The 19,259-nt window shown below is 50.5% G+C and overlaps 1 protein-coding gene across 1 annotated transcript in view; it reads right to left on the bottom strand.

The window, feature by feature from the left end:
• METRNL (meteorin like, glial cell differentiation regulator) overlaps positions 1–17,598 on the bottom strand; it is a 34,656-nt gene extending 17,058 nt beyond the window's left edge. Inside the window, exons 1-2 of the mRNA XM_069654545.1 lie at positions 17,126–17,598; positions 3,804–4,192 (exon numbers count right to left, since the gene is read on the bottom strand). Coding sequence (XP_069510646.1) covers positions 3,804–4,192; positions 17,126–17,220 — 484 coding nt within the window. The 5' untranslated portion in view covers positions 17,221–17,598. The remainder of the gene's footprint in view (positions 1–3,803; positions 4,193–17,125) is intronic.
• Between the last annotated feature and the right edge of the window lie 1,661 nt (positions 17,599–19,259).

Here is a 19,259-nt window from a genome sequence, read left to right as displayed (position 1 = left end):
ATACTCAGAGGCGTAGACAGGGCAAGGTCCACCCACAACCTGTAAATGCCCACTCAGCAGTGCTGGGCGGCCGTTTACAGTGGTTATTGCCACTGCGGTGGGCCCGACTACATTAGCTTCAGGACCCACTAGTTAGACAATCCTGGCTACGCCTCTGGCTATCCTGACGAGGTTACCACGACTGGGGCCAGGGTTCTGGTACTCCAAAAGATGCTGAAACAGGTCAACCAGCCATTGGCTTACTTGTGGCTGGGGGTGGACTCTTTCTGATAGCTTCTCGTACTTTTCTCTAAGTCGAGTACACAGCATAACTTAAGCACACAACACGTTGATGGACAGATGACCCCAGGGCATATCAGCAGCGCAGACCTGAGATGTAGACGACGCTACTCCATCATAACCAGCCCTTCAGAAGAGTGGGCCAGTTCAGCTCTCTACGACCTAAGTGAATGCACGTCTCAGACCGAATGAAAAGTTTAAAAAAAACTGCAAGGAAGACGACTCGTATAAATAATGAAAAAATTGGAAGTGCCTGGACTGGAGTAGCCATTTACCTTCCTTTAAATATCCCAGACACTTCCTCCACTTGCTTTTCAGATAGGAACATGTTAGTGCCGGGGGAATTCCTGCACGTGTCACAAGTGGCGACCCCTCGTCTCCATTAGGTATTATCAAAAGCCACCTTTGATACACTCATCCGCCAGAGCGCAGATATGAATATGCATGTATAAAGTATGAACCCAGCTCATAAGCAATGGAGTCCTGCACATAGTGGGTGCACCCAGGGCTGACAAGTGGAATGCAGGGGTAAAGAGGAGCAGGTGGGATTGGTGGGTCAGCACAGGTGGGGAGGTTCTCAGGCAGAGAAGTGGGGCTGAGCGGAGTGATCAGAGATTGGCAAGATGGAGGCTCTCAGGCAGAGGTTGGCAAGATGAAGGTTCGCAGGCAGAGAAGTGGGGCGGAGCGATCAGAGATTGGCTAGATGGAGGTTCAAGATGAAGGTTCGCAGGCAGAGAAGTGGGGCGGAGCGATCAGAGATTGGCTAGATGGAGGTTCAAGATGAAGGTTCGCAGGCAGAGAAGTGGGGCGGAGCGATCAGAGATTGGCTAGATGGAGGTTCAAGATGAAGGTTCGCAGGCAGAGAAGTGGGGCGGAGCGATCAGAGATTGGCTAGATGGAGGTTCAAGATGAAGGTTCGCAGGCAGAGAAGTGGGGCAGTGCGATCAGAGATTGGCAAGCTGTGGACTAGGGTCTTCAGGTTCTTCTTGAAGTTTAAGGGAAAGGGGTCCAAGATCACTTGCTCCCAAGACGGGTTGCATCTGTCGACTTAAGGCCCTGGAAGAAACCATGTAACCACCCCCTGATCCTGAATCCATTCTCCTGGCATTTCAAGATGTGTGCTGCAAAACAGAAAGGGGTGAACAGCACCGTGATCCGTATGGCACAGCAACCACACAGCAGCCGGGGATGCAGCAACAGACTGCCACCTCCTCAGTCACAGCCTTCAGGTCCATTGACAAGGCCACTGAATCCTGCGACTGCACCAGTGGTCACCAAAGCCTTCAGGCAGACTACCCCCCCCCCTACCTCCACCCCCCACCACATACACACACACACACACCACCTTTCAAGGGGGATCACAAAGGCGTACCATTGACTTCAGTAAATTACTGAAAGGCAGAGAGAACATTCCGTTTGTGGCAGGTCCTATACGAATAGTCAATATTAATGGTTACACGTGATGATATCCTTACCCAATAAAAAGGTGCCCATTATAGATTATAAAAATGCCCCGTAGAACTCCCCGGCTCTGGAATGTTGAAAGCGAACCCTTATCCAGCTAGATAAATTGCCCTGTTTGCGAGGTTTTGCCCTAATCGCCACCTTCCTGCAGTGGGCACCGCTCCGTCACAAAATTACAGAAAGGCGAGCCCGCGCAATCACGTGTCGGCTTAAGAAACCAAGGCAGCTGGGCAGAGCCTCAGGAAGCGTCTTACGCAGTGTGTACAAAACGCACACCGGCCTCCAGCACACCCGACAAGTGGGACTTTGTGAGGAACAGAATACACATGTTTGTCCAAACAGCGCGCGGCAGCAGGAAAGAAACCCAATCTGCCCAAGGCGCCCGTTTATCAGCCCACACCATCTCCCTTGCCCTGTGTGGGTGTCGTCTACCACTGCCACCAGTGTCCCACCTCCACAAATATATATAAAAAAAAAAATACACACGCAGCGGTGCATGAGAGATTTAAAAAGCCCAACGCTGCCAGCCGGCCCCAGGACACCCAGTCTCTTCAATCGTTGCTGAACAGCACTTTGCCTCCGGGGCCTCTCAGTGCCCCCTCTTTCTACTGGACGTACGTGGGTCTACACACGTCAGAGCATGCAACGCATTGGGGTTAAAAGAAAATATACAAAATACATTTTAAAAAACGGGACAGTTAGCTAGGCTGGTTGTAAACATAAACAACGTGCACTCTAAGCTTATGCATTTATAGGGCTACTGATTCCATTTACGGGGCCTTTATAATGCGCAAATACACCGTTTAATGCACCAACCGCTTTGTGGTTGAGTACATAGGTATTGAGAGTCCATTGGGCAATACGGCACCTAGCGTGCGTCATACAAACTCTTAAATCAATTCTCAACAGTCTTAAAGCGCTCTCTCCCGTAACCCGAGTAAGGGGCTCAATGCCGCTCACACCTACAGAATCATCAAGCCGGGATCCTAGTCATAGTAGCAAAAGCGCCATCTACCTGCTGGACATGGTACTACCACGCAAGCCGGAATACACATCTCCACTGCAGGGATTTTTACTCAAGTCAATCAGGACCGCCTCAATGCAAAACGGACGGTTGCAGCCAAACACCAAAGTGTCGCTTAAGTGATTAAAGTGCTTCATTTGGAAGGCTCTCCACTCGATAGGGCAGCTATTTGTTGTACCTGTGCTTTGTACACACACAGCTCTGCATTGGGCACGTGCAAAAAAGCACTAGTGAATGACCAGCTTCTGGTTTCTACTGCGCCTAGTGCTAGGTTTAAGCTGCTACTAAACACCTTTCTTTTTCTGGCAGGTAAGTGAACTAACACAGACCTTTTTGGCTCAGCTTCTCACAGTTAATTAAGTTGGGAAGCCAGGAAGAGAATCCAGGTCTTTGTGCCACTGTTAAGAACGTGGCCACAACAAAACACGACCAACCGAGTACACACTTCCACAGATCTGCAGTGAGCATGTGTGACTACCTTCTGGCAGAGGCGTTGCTAGGGGGTTTGGTGGGGGCCGAGGGGGCTATAGCCCCGGGTCTTTTGGTTATAGCCCCGGATAGAAGCTCAGGGGCTACAACCAGAAGGATAGCTAGCCTCCGAGTCCTGACATTAGCGTAGCCCCGGATCTTTTCAAGACCTAGCAACACCCCTGCGCTTCTGGCCTGTGGTTGCACAAATGTGTGGAACAGGACACGCTATAAGAGCTCTGAAAAATAACTCCACATTACAACACTAGCACAAATTTAACATCAAGCCAGTCCCCATCTGCCGTGCAAGATATAATGTGTCTAAACTTCGGGACACCATAACAAAAATGAAACCAGCAACGGGAAGGCATGTGCAGCAAACAGATAACGCCCCAATCGGTGTTCAGCAGTACTATCCAAAAGAGACGCTAGGAAAAACTCTGGAAGTCACCGGAGTAGTTGCATGGAAGACGTTTCACCCCCACATCGTGTCCTGGCAAGGACTGGGATGGAAGAAAATGACTTGGAGTAAAGAAGAGTACGAGGAAGTAATCCAGGCATTCCTTACCCGACAGCGTGTGCAAGTCCGCCGCCATCCTCTGGTCCAGAAGTTCGTACTGGAAGCTCGTTATCTTCCGGCTTATGTCCAGTTGAGGCATAGCCTCAATAAATAGCGCCCCTTTTTCAGAGCTGAAGCAGTGCACTTTGTTGGGTCCACTCTCCCCATCTCGGACCAGCAAGTTCAGTTCTCCAGTTTTTTCCAAATAAATATTTGCTCCACGGGAGTCTGTGCTGAGTTTGATGCACACAGTCGTGTGTTTGGAGGCCAAGGCCTGGGTGTTGGGTCGCAGGTTGACGATGAGCGCGCCGGTTGGATACATCCAGCGGACAGACCCGGATGAGCAGCGGAGGTAGACCTGCTCCACGTCCTTCTTGTGAGCCTCGTGCGTCAGGCCACTGTGAAAAGAGAGAAGACGGGGGTTAACAACATGAAGACAAATGTAGCCTTTGGTGTGGCAGAACACCACAAAGACAGTGAGGTGATGGTGGACAGAAGAAAAACACGACAATACAGGGGTAATATTCAGGAGATGGAAGGAAAAAAACAGGACAAGAAGTGAACATAAAATATTGGGGAAGGAGAAAGAAATAGGAGCAAAGGAAGACAAGACAGAAGAAATAGTGAGGAAAAAGAAGACTTCAGAATGAAAGAGCAACATAGGAAGAGGATGAAGAAAGAAAAGACGAAATTGAACAGATTGGGGACAAACGTAAATGGACGATGTAAACAGAAAAAGGGCGAATAGAAAGAAAAAAAACAGGGAGACAGAAAGGGAGATAAATGATGGACGAAGGAGAAAAGGGCAAAACGTGGGGATATACTTCAAGGGTTTATGAAAGGATAGAAGAAATACAGGAATTGGATGCATACATGATTATGGAAAGATACAAGAAATAAAACAGGAAGGAACGATGAGAGCAAACAGGACATGAAGGAGGCAAAGCACCAAGAGAACTGAAAACGGCAGGCGCTGCCCCAAATAAAACCCGATAACAGGGCAGACCAAATGAAGGCAGCAAAGACAAACTGGCTATGAATGGAGACTGAATGATAGAAGGCGGCAATAGGGTGAAACCACGAATGGTCAGGAAATGAGTGGCCACTGTTTGCGGATTCTGGTCTGTACTCGGCCCCCAATGAGCCCAGAGGCGCGTAAGCAGACTCGAGGTCTTGAATTGTTTTAACATTACTGCACGCGCCAGGAAGTTAAGATGGTGTTACTGGAACTATATCGGGCATTAGTCAATTTCCTGTAACGCCTTTGGCTAACGCTGGCGCCATGATAAAATGGGGCGGATATCTGCTTCCTGGCTGGGCCCTTTGACCTCAAGGCACACGCATTCTGAGGCCATGGGTAGGGTGAACGTTTGCCACCCGCCCCAATTGTTCACATGGTACCAAATATAAAAGGGGCATTTTTGGGGAAATGCTGAGCTGAAGGCAACGTAAGCCTTTCTGGGTCGGGTGGGGCCTGGCAATGGGACCGATCTTCTCCGGCACTAGCCAACAACCAGCAGCTCTCGCCTGCCATGGCTCCACTGTTGCTCACATTACAGATGGCGCAGGGCCGACTGCTTCCTGGAGCAGGCTGTCCTCGTGGGACGTTTGGCTTTCTTGCGCAAAGAAGTCTGAATGGATGAGAGCCCAGCCTGTTATTGCATGCGTTCATTGTACCAGAGAAACATCACGCGCAAAAAATGGCGGCCACTTCCGAATGCTCCCCAGACTACCCCCCTCCCCCAGGGGTGGACTGGGAACTAAAAGAGGCCCTGGAAATAATTACTGGGGGCCAAAAGAGACCCTGGAAATAATGTTCAAAGTGGCCCCATATGACACGTTTTCATCAAGCCCAACCCTTTTCCTATGAGAAAAGGAGGAAATACCACACAAAGGAGGCCCAGGGTGAAGAGGCCCACCAGGAAATCTCCAGAGTTCCCTATAGGCCAGTCCAACCTTGCCCTCCCCGTCCCACCTCAAACATGTCAGTCACTCACGGTCCAGTCTCCAGACCATCGCGCTCACCCCATTGCGGTCCCTTAACTGTCTAGGGGTTTTCTGATGACACCCTTCCGAGAGGCTCATCCCCAGCCCCGCCCTCGCCTACAGAGACAAATGCACTGCCCTAATCGTGGCAAGATGAATGCATTCCTAGACTGTTGTGCATACTCGTTTTTTTTTTCCTCTGATTGTTTGCATTTTGTGGCTTGTCATATTTTTCCAAAAATAGAACAAACCCTGCATTGTCGTGCTCGCGTTCTCTAGGTCAGTCTACCAATCGGTCACCATGAATGACTGTATATTCATCACTCTCCATCACTCACTCCCACTCTCCATCTGTACCACTCGCTCCACTCTGCATCTAATGCTCTAAGCAGCAGGAACATATGTGGCATACATTGTGGAGGCAAGGCCCACAATATGTTTGCACGAGCAGAATGAACATGTTTTACAGTGGCACTGCCGACATATATATTTGGGCAGGATTTATACGTTACTTTGATTTGAGCTTTTATACCGCACACAGGACAGACTTAACCGTGTAAAGGGGTAGTTGATTCAAAGGGGCACGAAAGGGGGTGGCACACCCAACACAAAAGGGGAGCAGCGCTTTCTCACACTTGACAACTTTTTAAGACAGAGCGTTGTATTCCAAGTCTTGTGCTGTCACTGGCCTGGAGTGCTTGCTATCAGAATGTTGATGTACGAGTGAGCAGCTCAGGAGGATGTTATCTGGGTCTGTCAGTGAAGGTTCTGAGAGTGTCAGTTGGGGGCCTGAGCTGGGATGATAGGATGGCCGGTGGGTCTACTCCTCTGTATGTGGTGTCAAGTACCTAGCCCCGTTCCTCTCCTAACAAAAACATGTCTTCGACAAGCTGGTGGCAGATAAGGTGTGACTTAAGGAAGATCAGAAGACGGGCAAAAAAATTTGATCCTAGGACCGCCTCAAGTACCATTTCTGAGGCACAAAGAGCCTACAGAGCATGGTTGAGGGCCCACCGGGCCATATTATACCAAGACACTGAAAACATACTCGAAGCCATTAATGGCAACCATGCCAGAGACTTTTGGTCCCTACTCCATTCAACATTGGCTGGAGTGTTACCATCTCAGCATAATGGAATAGGTGAATCGACATGGGAGACCTACTTTAAGATCCTCTTCCAACTTCAAAAATGTTCTCAAGAGGACAAAGTCAGGCGTGATTCCCCATGGATGCGGATGGACAACAAAGATGATCTCTTTGATTTAGTAAGAAAATTGAAAGTCTCACGTGCTCCTGGACCGGACGGTATAACAAACCTAGATTTGAAAACCCATCCTGAAGCCTGGTCATCTCTTCTAAGTACGATCTTCAAACATTGCGCGGATCTAAAAACTATCCCGCCATAATGGAATTCAGCAAAGATAGTTCCTAGGGAAACAGGGCTTATCGCCCAATTTCCCTTTTGGATCCGATAGGCAAAGTCTTTGGATCGCTGCTTCCCCAACATTTCACATCATGGGCCACCAATGCCCCCTATCAAGATCATCTTCAAACAGGGTTTAAAAAGAACATGGGTACGAACGCAAATATACTCAGCTTGACTACTTTGAAAAGTAAGGTCCTTGAGGGAAGCCCTACAATATTCATCGCCTTCATCGACCTTACCCAGGCGATCGACCGAGTTGATCGTTCCAGATTGGGCACTTCCAGAAGGAGAGTTTCTGCCCCAATCGAAATACTGGAGCCAATCAAAGCCCTGTTCTCCAATACGAGTTCGCCTGAACCAGCAAGGGACACTCTCAGCAGAGATCAACACAGCCAGAAATGTGAAACAGGGCTGCCCTTTTGGCCCCGGCATTGTTTTGGGCCTACCTAGGCGATTTTCAAGAGTCAGAAAAGCTAATATGATCCTTTCCACCAAACATTGGTGGTGAACAGATCAGACGTCTGCTGTACGCAGACGACTTGATCCTCCTATATCACACTCCAATAGGCTTGCAACGCCAACTAAATAACCTACAGCAATACATGGCAGAAAACAACTTGGATATCAACGAAGAGAAAACGAAAATGATGGTAATCGAAAAAACAACTAAGAAGAACGAAAAGATCACTCTTCGTCTGGGTACTGCAATAGTTGAAAGAGTCTGTGACTTTAAGTACTTAGGTGTCACCCTGGACAGCACTGGGAAAGAAAAAGCTATGCAAGAGGTTCTTTATGATAAAACTAAGAAACTTGCAGCCCAGGGGAAAGCAATTGGCACTAAATATGGTTGCTTCTCGACTATCCCGGTCAGAGAATTCTATAAAAAGAAGGTCATACCATCCCTAACTAACGGGTCAGACGCCATGCCCAATATTCCTCCTGAGCTATTGGAAGCAATATTCTGGAGATCGGTCCTAGGCTTACCGAAGTCTACTTCAGTATCACTGATTAGACGTGAACTTAGTCTTTCATCGTTAAAAACATCAGTAGATTGTAACAGTATAATGATATACAGGAAATGTATACTGAAAGACAAGCCATCCGTATACTGATTGATAAATCAAGAACTGCTGGCTAGTTCCTGCACCATGCTGACCAAATGGAAAACAGAAAATGCGTCTCTCTTGCTTTCGGTGGAAAGCTGCGACGATGAGCTTGTGAACAACCAAGTAAAAGTCCTAAAAAAAGACCAGAGAACTGGACTGGATAAAGACATTAGAAACGGCAAATAAAAACAAACTTACGACGCACCTTCCCCAAATCTTTAAGAAATTAGACATTCTTCTAACCTATATTAATCTATTTCAGAATAGAGCAGCGCGCAACTTCTTATGAAAATTTGTTGGAATCTGCTCGAAACGATTGAAATACTGGCCATCAGAGGCTTAGCACTCATGAATACTTGTCGCCTTTGCAAATCCGCTACGGAGAAGGAAACCATCCGCCATCTACTTTTGGTTTGTCCGGTGACGCATGAGAATCACTTCTTATATCTGAATGGCACCATCTCTAACTACACCCTTATGGATCAGGAGAACCGTTGGCAAAAACTGAGTGGATGCGACAGACCTGCCTGGTTATTAGCCACTGTGAACATCATGCAACACATTGTCAAAGTGATGCTTCCATCGCATACCTCGCCCTAGCAACTTCAGCTACGAAACACTTGAATGGATGGATGGTCTCTTAATACCACGAGAAAAAAAAAATAAAGAAATGTTACATGTCAACACAAATTGGACGATTTGATTATTTTAGAAACAGACACGATACGTTATTTCTTCTCTTTTGTAAAAATCCTTTTAGGATTAAACACAAATAAAAATAAAAATAATAAAATAATAAAGCTCTGCCTGGACCAATCCGAGTCTTCACAGCTGGTCTGTGTCGAGTGCTGAGCTGATTGACAACAGAGAGACTTTATAAACACAGACAACTAGAGTTGGCATTTAGTTCATGAAATAGCAGACGGAAGTGTTTAAATCAAGTGTCCACTTCGCTCTGCTCTTCCCTCCCCACCCCTCCACCCCCCACCCAAAAAAGGGCTGCTGGCCACTCCTCCATTTTAATGACCTCGCCTTGGTTTGGCAGCTTTTCGAGTTGTTGAAGCATGATGCCATTTCTTGCGAAGGGGTGGTGCACCCACCTAACTCTTACATCTGCTCCCACCTCAGGAGGATAGCTCAGGGGTGCTCGCCTTGGAAGCAAACTCCCAGACCAGATTAGATCTATCGAGTCCTATGCCGCCTTCCGCAAGGCCCTAAAAACAAGGCTCTTTGTCTAAAGAGTCAATCTTCATGTATAATGTCGACACTTATGCTATAACCTTGAACTCGACATACTCTGTAATGTAGAACATTGTACTCCGTAACACAACTGTATAAGTAACTATGTTTAAGCTTCACACCTTGGGCCGCTTATTGTAACCCACAAGCAAGCCTCCTTTAAGTTTACTTATAGCGCCTCGTTGCCTGGAGGGCTGTAGTGCGCTCTACAAATTCAAAATAAATAAATAAAACGACACACAGCAACACATGTTCGATCCCCGGGTCCGCGCTTAGAAACCTCTTTGTATTAAGCGCGTTATAAATAACCTATCATATCACCTTAATTGCTGCCAGATGTCACTATTGTCCAAGCAAAGGGAAAGCACTTTGATAGGAATGGTTATGGCAATCCTTGCCCGATTCCAAGCTACGGCCCACGGGCTATACACGACCTTGTGCAGCAGACACATTGACACACTGAGCTATTGTGCCCTAAAAGCGTGCCGTGCCTCATTACGGGGGTTGGGAAAGCTAAAGCTGACGTCCCCAAAGGAAGGTTACGCGGTTCAATGAAATCCAGCCACACGAACGGGCCAGAGTCCCAAAACCTCCCATCGTGTGAAAGGTTAAGTCGCTGCCAGTGGTCGACCCAATCATAGAGCGCGAAGTGGCTTCTTCGCCCAGATGCGCAGTGGCCGCGTGGCGCACAGAACCCAGCAGACTCGGCTTTCGGCAAATGATGGAAGGTCGCGTGCGCACCGCCAGCCACGCGACGTACACACGAACGCGCAGCCCATGACGCAGAGCCTATGAAAACCTTCAGGCGACGAGCGGGAAGAAGGACGTTTGCAGCAGTAACCCCCACACGCAGTGGTCCTTGTGTTGTGGCAAAGGACCACAGCACGAAGGGCAGCACCAGGCTGGGCAGATCCGCCGCCGTCACCAGCCACAGGACATCCATCTCACGCGCACTGCCAACGCGACAACTACCACAACCGCCACAAAGCAGCCTCGGGGTGGCCCACTGGCCGAACCATAAACGCCAAAGTACTGGTGTGGACCTGTTTTTTGGCCAATGTGGTCCAGTTTGATTAGTTACTTCACCATACGGCTATTAGTTTTGCGGAATAAATATTCTTTAAAAATGCACAATTTGCATCATATTCTATCTAAAAACTCCCCCTTGGGCACTATTCAAGCAGTGTCACCAAAGTAATAAAAAGCCGTTTGCAACGTTGTGCCTGTAATGTCCTACCTCCAGTGCAATTACAGTTTCAGAGGAATAGACAGGCCCAGTCCGACCATGATGCCACGAGCACCGAGTTTCCAATCCACATAAAGGGCCCTCCCTGTATCAGTGTCTGAAAGGGTGAAGCACCCAGAGTACAAATTGATCTCAGCCGCAGGCACATGAACCTGCTGCGCTATCTGGCAATCTAACCACCGAATGAAGAAGGTCGGGGACACAGACGGGTTGCGGCCTAATGAACACCCGTCGCTTTTAGTCGCAGGCCTCGTGGCTAAACCTCCGTTTTCGCAAGACCTGGGAGAACCATTCTGTCATCAAATCAGCAGGCCATAACTTGGTGTCATAGAGCATGGCCCCGAGTCGCCTAGACGTCGCCCCCCCCCCCACCCACCGCTTGACCCACTGCACGCGAAATCGGGGCGGGGGACAAGCATGAGCTGCAAAGCGAGCGAGTTTGTTTATTGACCTCTGACCCGCCCTCCCCGAGTCCGGCTGGACTTAATAGCTTGCAGATCGCATTACTGTGTGCGCGGGTCATGTTACTGTGTGTGCTCGGGCTTGCCTTCAGGTGGAGAACCCAGAATGCCAGTGTGGGCCCTAGCGAGACTCAGGAGCAGTGCAGGTTCTAGGCAATATCGTGCCAGCGGCAAACCACTAAAATGCACCCATCTGCCTGCCCCACGTGTGTGCAGCACACATCGAAACTCCGCCCAGGCGCCCCTTAACATAGCTTCTGTGGTCCACCACTCTCCCCGTCTCACTCCCTTCCGTTTCCTCGTCCCTCACGCCACATCGCCGTGTTGTGCGTCAGGCCATCCCACTGCCCCCCCCCCCCAACCCCCATGCTGTCCATACCGCCTTCCTTCCATCTCGCTCTCACGTCTAGCGACTGCCGTTTCCTGGTGACCTACGTTCCCACTCTCTGCAGCCCCTTTCCCCGCCATTTCTTTCTCTTTATTCCACTCTCTTCCCTTTGTTTAACATTTCCTTACCTTCATTTCTAACTTCTCCCTCTCGTTGTTGATCTTTATTTCCATCCCTTTTTCCTTTATTGCTCTGTTCTGTGAGCCTCCCTTTTCGTTCTTTTTCAATGCTGTTTGCCTTTCCTTCTCCACTAACCTCATCTCTTTGTTTGAGCCCCCCCCCTTCTCGCCACTAACCCCCTCCTGCCCCTCCCTTTACACGTTGATTTCCAAGTTTGGCTTATGTTGCCTTTACCCCCCACCCCCATTGACGTATCTCCCCCCATGTGAGCTAAAGGCCCCTTTGCCTTCAAGGCCCCATCCAACTTGAGGTAATGTGTGGGCCTCTCCATGAAGGAGGCAGAGACATCATTGGGGGGGGGGAGGGAGCTGCGACCCGTGGGGTCTCCCTTGCTACCCCCTCAACAAATATATGTTTTTCTTTTTACAAATAAGCGTCATGTGGCTCTTTGTTTCTGGAGTGGCTGGATTTCTAGTTCAGGCATCTTAAAAAACGGAGTTCCACAAGTCTTAAACTTGGAATAACAAATAATTTGTCTTTCAGGAATTCTATACAATGATTACAGGACTCAAAGGTTTATTTCAAGCACATTTCAGGGTGTGAGCCACTGAGTTATAAACACCTCAAATTCACAATGCAGACAAAAAACGTCAAAAAAGAATTTAGAGTAGAATAAGCATTAATTTTGGACTATTCATTTTGCTTTTCAGAAGTTGCAGTTATAGCAGGTACTTTCGACAGTTGTCTCTGTTTCGATCATCACAAGACATTCGAATTGGGTGTCCTCGGCCACTTGACAAAATCCTTGTGTACAGTGTAGAAATAGCACATAGAGGGGGCCTTGATTTAATTGTGCCGCAATCAATGCTTTGTTGTAATGTGTCCATCTTTCCTATCTCCCTGGCATGCTATCAGGATGTTTGTTTGTATGTATGAGGTAATGAGTGCTCAGAGTATGGGATGCTGCATGAGTGCGCCTCTTTCCCTGCGCAATTTTACATTCTTTAATAGAGACATTTATGAACCCTCACAATGCTATGTATTTTGCCAACCTCTGAAGCCTGAAAAGTAGATCCACGCAAGCTTGACATGTGGCCAACTTTGCACCAGACCTGCTGATGAAATGGCCTGCTGTTAAATATCAGTTACCAGTTTAATGGTATCCACTACCAAGTGTGATTACTGGTGTAATGTGCTTTCTGACTTTGAGAACATTCAGACATGTAATTGCTCATTTTACTATAGCCGGTAAGGCAGCTATAGCTGGTAAAATAGCTCGGTGGATTGAGCACTTGCTGCTGTGATCTGCAGGTTCAAATCCCAGGCAAGGCCAACTCAAGTCTTTCATCCTTCTGAGGTCGATAAAGGAGTACCAACACTGGTTGGGTGATATTGTATGTACATTTGTTCTATCGAAAGCGCTTAAGCGCAAGTACTATACAAGAACACATCATTATCGTTTGAGCTTGGTCGTCTGCTTGCACTCACAGTGATTTGGTAATATGGGCCTATACGCGCTGATATGAACGATACATAGGGTGATCAATTCACAGCAATATCGTAGCCATATGTTTCGTTGTCTACTTAGGAACAATGCTATGTGATGCCATTTACTGTTTTATCTAGGGGTGAAGGGTCGTGTTACATCGCTTCCCGTGATGCCACTCCGGGGTGTGATCAAATGACATCACATCCTGTGATGTCAGAGGTCAAGGGTTGTGTGATGTCACTTCCGCTACCCCAGGCATTGTGGTGAAACGACGTCCCCAGGAAGGAGGGCTCTGGGGCCCTTATGGTTGGGGGCAATGGAAGGCCAGAGAACGCTTCTGCCCGATACTATCATATGGAAATTGGGTATTTGGGCTCTGATTCACGCCTTCCTTGGCAGTGTCACTCCCCACTCGGCGCCCTGGGCAGCCACCCTGCCAGTCCAGCTCTGAGTAGTGTGTGAGTAGGCAGGCTCGGGCTGGCCTATAGGGACATAGGCCCATGGCCAAACCAAAGACACAAAATGCTGATTTGGGGCAGTGCTGTGGGTCAAAGTGGGACACTTCTACGGCCAATTTGATGAGCTAATTCACACTGCGGCTAGTAGTTTTGACCAGTGTTGCTGAATACATACTTTTTTTAATGCACAATATGCATCACACGTTCTAAAAAAAAAAAAAAACCTTGGTTACTATTCAAACCGTGTCACAAAAGGAATGAATTGCCATTTGCAACTGCGGGCCACTTTTTCCTTGGCGCCCGAGACAATTGTACGGCCCAGTCCGACCCTGCGAGTAGGTGCAAGCTCAGGACGGACTCATTAAATAGCGGGGGAGAGCCTCTTGCAGGTCCAACAGGGAAGCACAAAAGGCAGGTTATGAACACAGACAGGGATAGCGTCCCCCCACCCACCCCCGGAACCCCGCTCACAAAAATTGGAAAGGGGGGCAATCAGACCCGAAACACCATGGAGTCCAGTAACACCCACACAGCGATGGGATGACAAATCAACACTACACAACTGCATGTCGACTTGTCCCAAGAGGAGATCGTAGTGCCCACATAGCTGGCACTCCTTTCATCAGCCCTCAGCGGCTGAAAGAAAGGCAGAATATTGCTGGAACCCGTGGTCTGCAGCTCAGGCATGCATAGGGTGTAGCCTGGCAATGGAGGGCTTTAGCACATGATCCCCTCCTACACACACCTCCCCCCTAACAACCTCTCTGAGCACGGTGTGGGGAGTTACTGTGTTAGGGGGTGAGCGCCGCGCACGCTAAAAGGCTGAACTGGAGCAGCGACCCCGCAGCACTGCCGCCAGAGGGTCACAGGGAGACATCCCGACCTTCGCAAATGCATCGCCCGAATATAAACATCCGCCCGCAGACAGGCGCGTGACGGGGAGCAGGCCGGCTGCGAGGATTACACAGGAACGTGATGACGCGAGGAGCGATGTCCCCACACGGGACTCGCCGCGTCCGTGATCCTCGAGCAACTTTGAGAGAAGTGGGCTTCACGTGGTAACAAAGTCATGCGTTAAGGGCACTCATGTGCTGCTGAATATTAATAAAGGGGGCGTTCCTCTACGCAAATCACGCTAAGCCACGGGAGCTGCGCTGTTCTCGATGCAGGTCAACGACACCGCTGAAAAGCAAGCAAACCAGTGCCCAACCTGCTCGGGATTGTTTGCCACTCAGAGGCGTGTGCGGTTAAAAGGGAAGTCCTATTTAACGTGAAACGGCTGGAACCCACATTGCAATAAGTTCCAAGCAATGCGGACGAACAGGACTGCAGCGCCCGGGGGAATGCTGGAAACCGCAGAGGGCAGCCAAACCCCAACGTGGTATCGCCATCGGGAAAGATAATGTGCCATCATGTTTGGTGACCAGATATAGTAACTGGAAATACAAAAAGAAGGTTCTACAATATACAACATGAACCCACCCCATCGTTTAGTGCGCTAAATAAATAAGCATGTTGCATGGAAGGATGAGAAGATTAAAAGGACAGACAGGCTCCAGTAGCTGTTTGCATGCATGCCCGAATAGCCGAGGGGCTGGGGGGTACTTCACTGGCAAAAGGTCGGTTCAATACTTTTGGGTAATCAGATGTGTTTAAGGAAATATCCCCTTGGAGCCCACACTCTAGATATTCCCTCCAAAACCCTGACTTGTTGACAGGAAGGAGGAGACTCGGCCTGCAGGTGGATCGCGTTACACAATAGCATCCTGACCCGTGGCCCCAGCACACGGGGGGGGGGGGGGCACGCCGCCCCCTCCCGCTCACTGTACACGCAAACCTCGGCCACGCCAGCTCTGCTTTGAGATTTTTGGACTAGAGACAGCGGGGACCTTTCACGTTCATTTTCTTGAAACCCTCACATGTCCACGGCTCCCCCACCCCCCTCCGATGTCCTCTCGAGACTTTGGAATACGCCCCCCCTGACTCGCCCCGTCTTACAGACCGGGCTCCATAATGGCATAAAGGTGCTATGTTGGGGGGCTAAGCCGCGGGTCCACCGTGGATCGCCCTCTGGAAGGAGGAGGGGTTGCAGTGGGGGAGAGGGTGCAGCTGACAGACCCCATTGGAATGCCAGCACTCGACCCCCTGCGCCGGGCACGGACACAGAGCAGTCGGATAATCAATACATCCCCGTGGCTCGGGTGCATGCCCCCCCTCCTTACCTCTGTGCCTCTTGCCAACAGAATGACGTAAGAATGCACGCGCCATAAAGTAAACTAGCTTAAAATCCATTCAACCCGATACCATAAAAAATCGCGTGGTTAAAGTCTTCGCACACACCCGAGGCTGTTGGCTGGGGACCAACTGTTCGAGGCAGCTTTACAGGCGCAGCCCCTTCCCCCGTTTTAATACAATAAAAAAGGGGGCTTACTTCTGTGCACCGCACGCGGCAGTTCAACATTGCATGCGTGTGGCGAAATGCCACCTTTACCGCCTGCTTGTGGGGCTAGTATTGGGATCTCTCTGCATTTGGAAAAAAAAGCCCCAACCATAGCCAGCCTTGGGAGTGCGCAAAGGAAAGGAACAGCGCTTCGAGGCTGCGAGCGTCGCACGAGCAGCGACACCGTCGGAGTGAGCACCCCCAGCAGCTCAAGCTCGGCTGCGCAACCGTGGGCGTCATTTTAGGGGGGAAAGGGGGTCTACCCCTTCAGCCCCCAACTTTTGCGCACACCATTTTCCCCCACTCATTTGGCAGGGGCCCCTTTCATTTAGATGCCATGTCCGCCCCAACACTGTCAGCAAGGTTACTCTACGAAGGGCAACGCCAAGACACCACTCTTCCTGCTCGCAGCACTAGCCGGCCAAGAAGCACACAGAAGCCGCAAGAAAGACAAGGAAAAGTCGCGAGAGTTGGGCGCACACCAGACACTGAAGGGCAGTGCGGCCAATGACCTACCGCTCCCCCCTCCCCCCCCATGGGCCAGAAAACACAGACGTGCCTGCTCTAAAGGGATCCCGCTTAAGGGAGTGGGCACTTAGCAGGAGAGAGGGGACCCTCTCTATTAACCGCCCTCCTGGGCTAAATGTCGAGGGGTAGCCACATCACCGCACACAGAGAGATCAGAGCTGGGCCATGCCCCCACCCCATTATAAACAGCAAGGCGCAGCTTGCCGCCCCAGCCCCAAATAACTCCCACCCCTATGTTCCTCCAGGAGGATGAATAACGTGTATTGCAATCACTTCTCTACGCGCGGGGTCAGTCTTAATCAATTGAGCCCCACACATGTGCACAGTGTAGGGCGCTTAAACATACCGCATGTGTTGCCCTGAACTTCACTAAAAGTTGAGGGGATGGGTCGATGCACGTAGCCCAGCGCCCCCATGCCGCACACTTCGGCCGGCGGACTCACCTGCCCTTCCAGTTGCACATATCGCTGGAGTGCTGGCCGGCGGTGCCCAGCATGAGCCGCAGGGTCAGCGCGCACAGCAGCACGGCGCCGCACATCTTCTGCCACCGGGAGGCGGAGTGCTTGCACGGCCGTCACGCTCCGCGGGGCCAGCCGCCCCAGGGGCCCCGTGCACAGGCAGCCGGGCAGCCCCCTGCGCTGCCCATCACTGAAGCGCCAGCTCCCGTCTTCAGCGTTCCGGTCAAAAGTTCAGCGTTCCAGCAACAACCAAATATCCACTCTAAAGTCCCAACGTTCCACTCTAAATCACCAATGGGACCTCGCGTTCGCTTGCGGGAGGGTCCACATCACTGTAGGACTGAAGGTTCCGCTCTAGATCTCAAGGTTCCAGTCCGCGTCCCCGCGCCTCGACGTACAACTGAAGCGCACTGCGTACTCTGAGCCTCCAGCGCTGACACGGAGAGCGGCTGGAGCCTGGCCACGCCCACTGCTTCCCGAGCAACACCCCCTCCGCAGCGGCGGCCACGCCTCCACCCCCCGCCCGTCACCGTCCCAGCCCTGACGGGTGAATCGGGCTGAAGGCGGAGCGCCTGGATGTGTTGGCAGCGCTCGCTGTGCGGGACAGTGAGTGCAGCACACGCAGTTCCGCGCTGCCAGCCTCTTGCTGGCCAACAGGGCAATGCTTCTAGATCCGTGACTAGCTCACGAGTTGAGCACCCCACCCCCAGGCATGGCACCATCCTACAGCACCCGCTGCTATTATAATGGGGTTGGTCACTTTGCTTACCTAGTGAATTGAGCTCAGGATAGTTTTGACTGTTAATATTGTTTTTAACAATGCGCTATTTATTTCCCGCAAAAAGCACCCTTTGCTACACATTTTGTCTTAGTCACCAACTGTAATTCCCAAGTAAGGGCCGCTTTCCTTCCATTGCCTGCAGCCTGCGCCACTTTTTTCTCTCCCAAACCTCACCCTGACAGAGGGGGGGGGGGGGGGGCTGCAGATGGGCTATGGAATGAGAGGGGCTCCATAGAAGAGTATTGCAAAGAGGGGGGCTGCAGATGGGCTATGGAATGAGAGGGGCTCCATAGAAGAGTAATGCAAAGAGGGGGTGCTGCAGATGGGCTATGGAATGAGAGGGGCTCCATAGAACAGTAATGCAAAGAGGGGGGGCTGCAGATGGGCTATGGAATGAGAGGGGCTCCATAGAAGAGTAATGCAAAGAGGGGGGGGGCTGCAGATGGGCTATGGAATGAGAGGGGCTCCATAGAAGAGTAATGCAAAGAGGGGGAGCTGCAGATGGGCTATGGAATGGGGGGAGCTCCATAGAAGAGTAATGCAAAGAGGGGGTGTTGCAGATGGGCTATGGAATGAGAGGGGCTCCATAGAAGAGTAATAAAAAGAGGGGGGCTGCAGATGGGCTATGGAATGAGAGGGGCTCCATAGAAGAGTAATGCAAAGAGGGGGTGCTGCAGATGGGCTATGGAATGAGAGGGGCTCCATAGAAGAGTAATGCAAAGAGGGGGTGCTGCAGATGGGCTATGGAATGAGAGGGGCTCCAGCGGATGGGCTATGGAATGAGAGGGGCTCCATAGAAGAGTAATGCAAAGAGGGGGGCTGCGGATGGGCTATGGAATGAGAGGGGGTCCATAGAAGAGTAATGCAAAGAGGGGGGGCTGCGGATGGGCTATGGAATGAGAGGGGCTCCATAGAAGAGTAATGCAAAGAGGGGGTGCTGCAGATGGGCTATGGAATGGGAGGAGCTCCATAGATGCAAAGAGGGGGTGCTGCAGATGGGCTACGCAATGAGAGGGGCTCCATAGATGCAAAGAGGGGGTGCTGCGGATGGGCTATGGATAGGCCATAGAAGAGTAATGCAAAGAGGGGGTGCTGCAGATGGGCTATGGAATGAGAGGGGCTCCATAGATGCAAAGAGGGGGTGCTGCAGATGGGCTACGCAATGAGAGGGGCTCCATAGATGCAAAGAGGGGGTGCTGTGGATGGGCTATGGATAGGCCATAGAAGAGTAATGCAAAGAGGGGGTGCTGCAGATGGGCTATGGAATGAGAGGGGCTCCATAGATGCAAAGAGGGGGTGCTGCAGATGGGCTACGTAATGAGAGGGGCTCCATGGATG

The sequence above is a fragment of the Ambystoma mexicanum genome, chromosome 3q, assembly GCF_040938575.1.
Source record: "Ambystoma mexicanum isolate Mex_15411 chromosome 3q, UKY_AmexF1_1, whole genome shotgun sequence".
Classification (NCBI taxonomy): domain Eukaryota; kingdom Metazoa; phylum Chordata; class Amphibia; order Caudata; family Ambystomatidae; genus Ambystoma; species Ambystoma mexicanum.
Note: the sequence above shows the minus strand (reverse complement) of the source record. Positions and strands in the feature narration are given on the sequence as shown.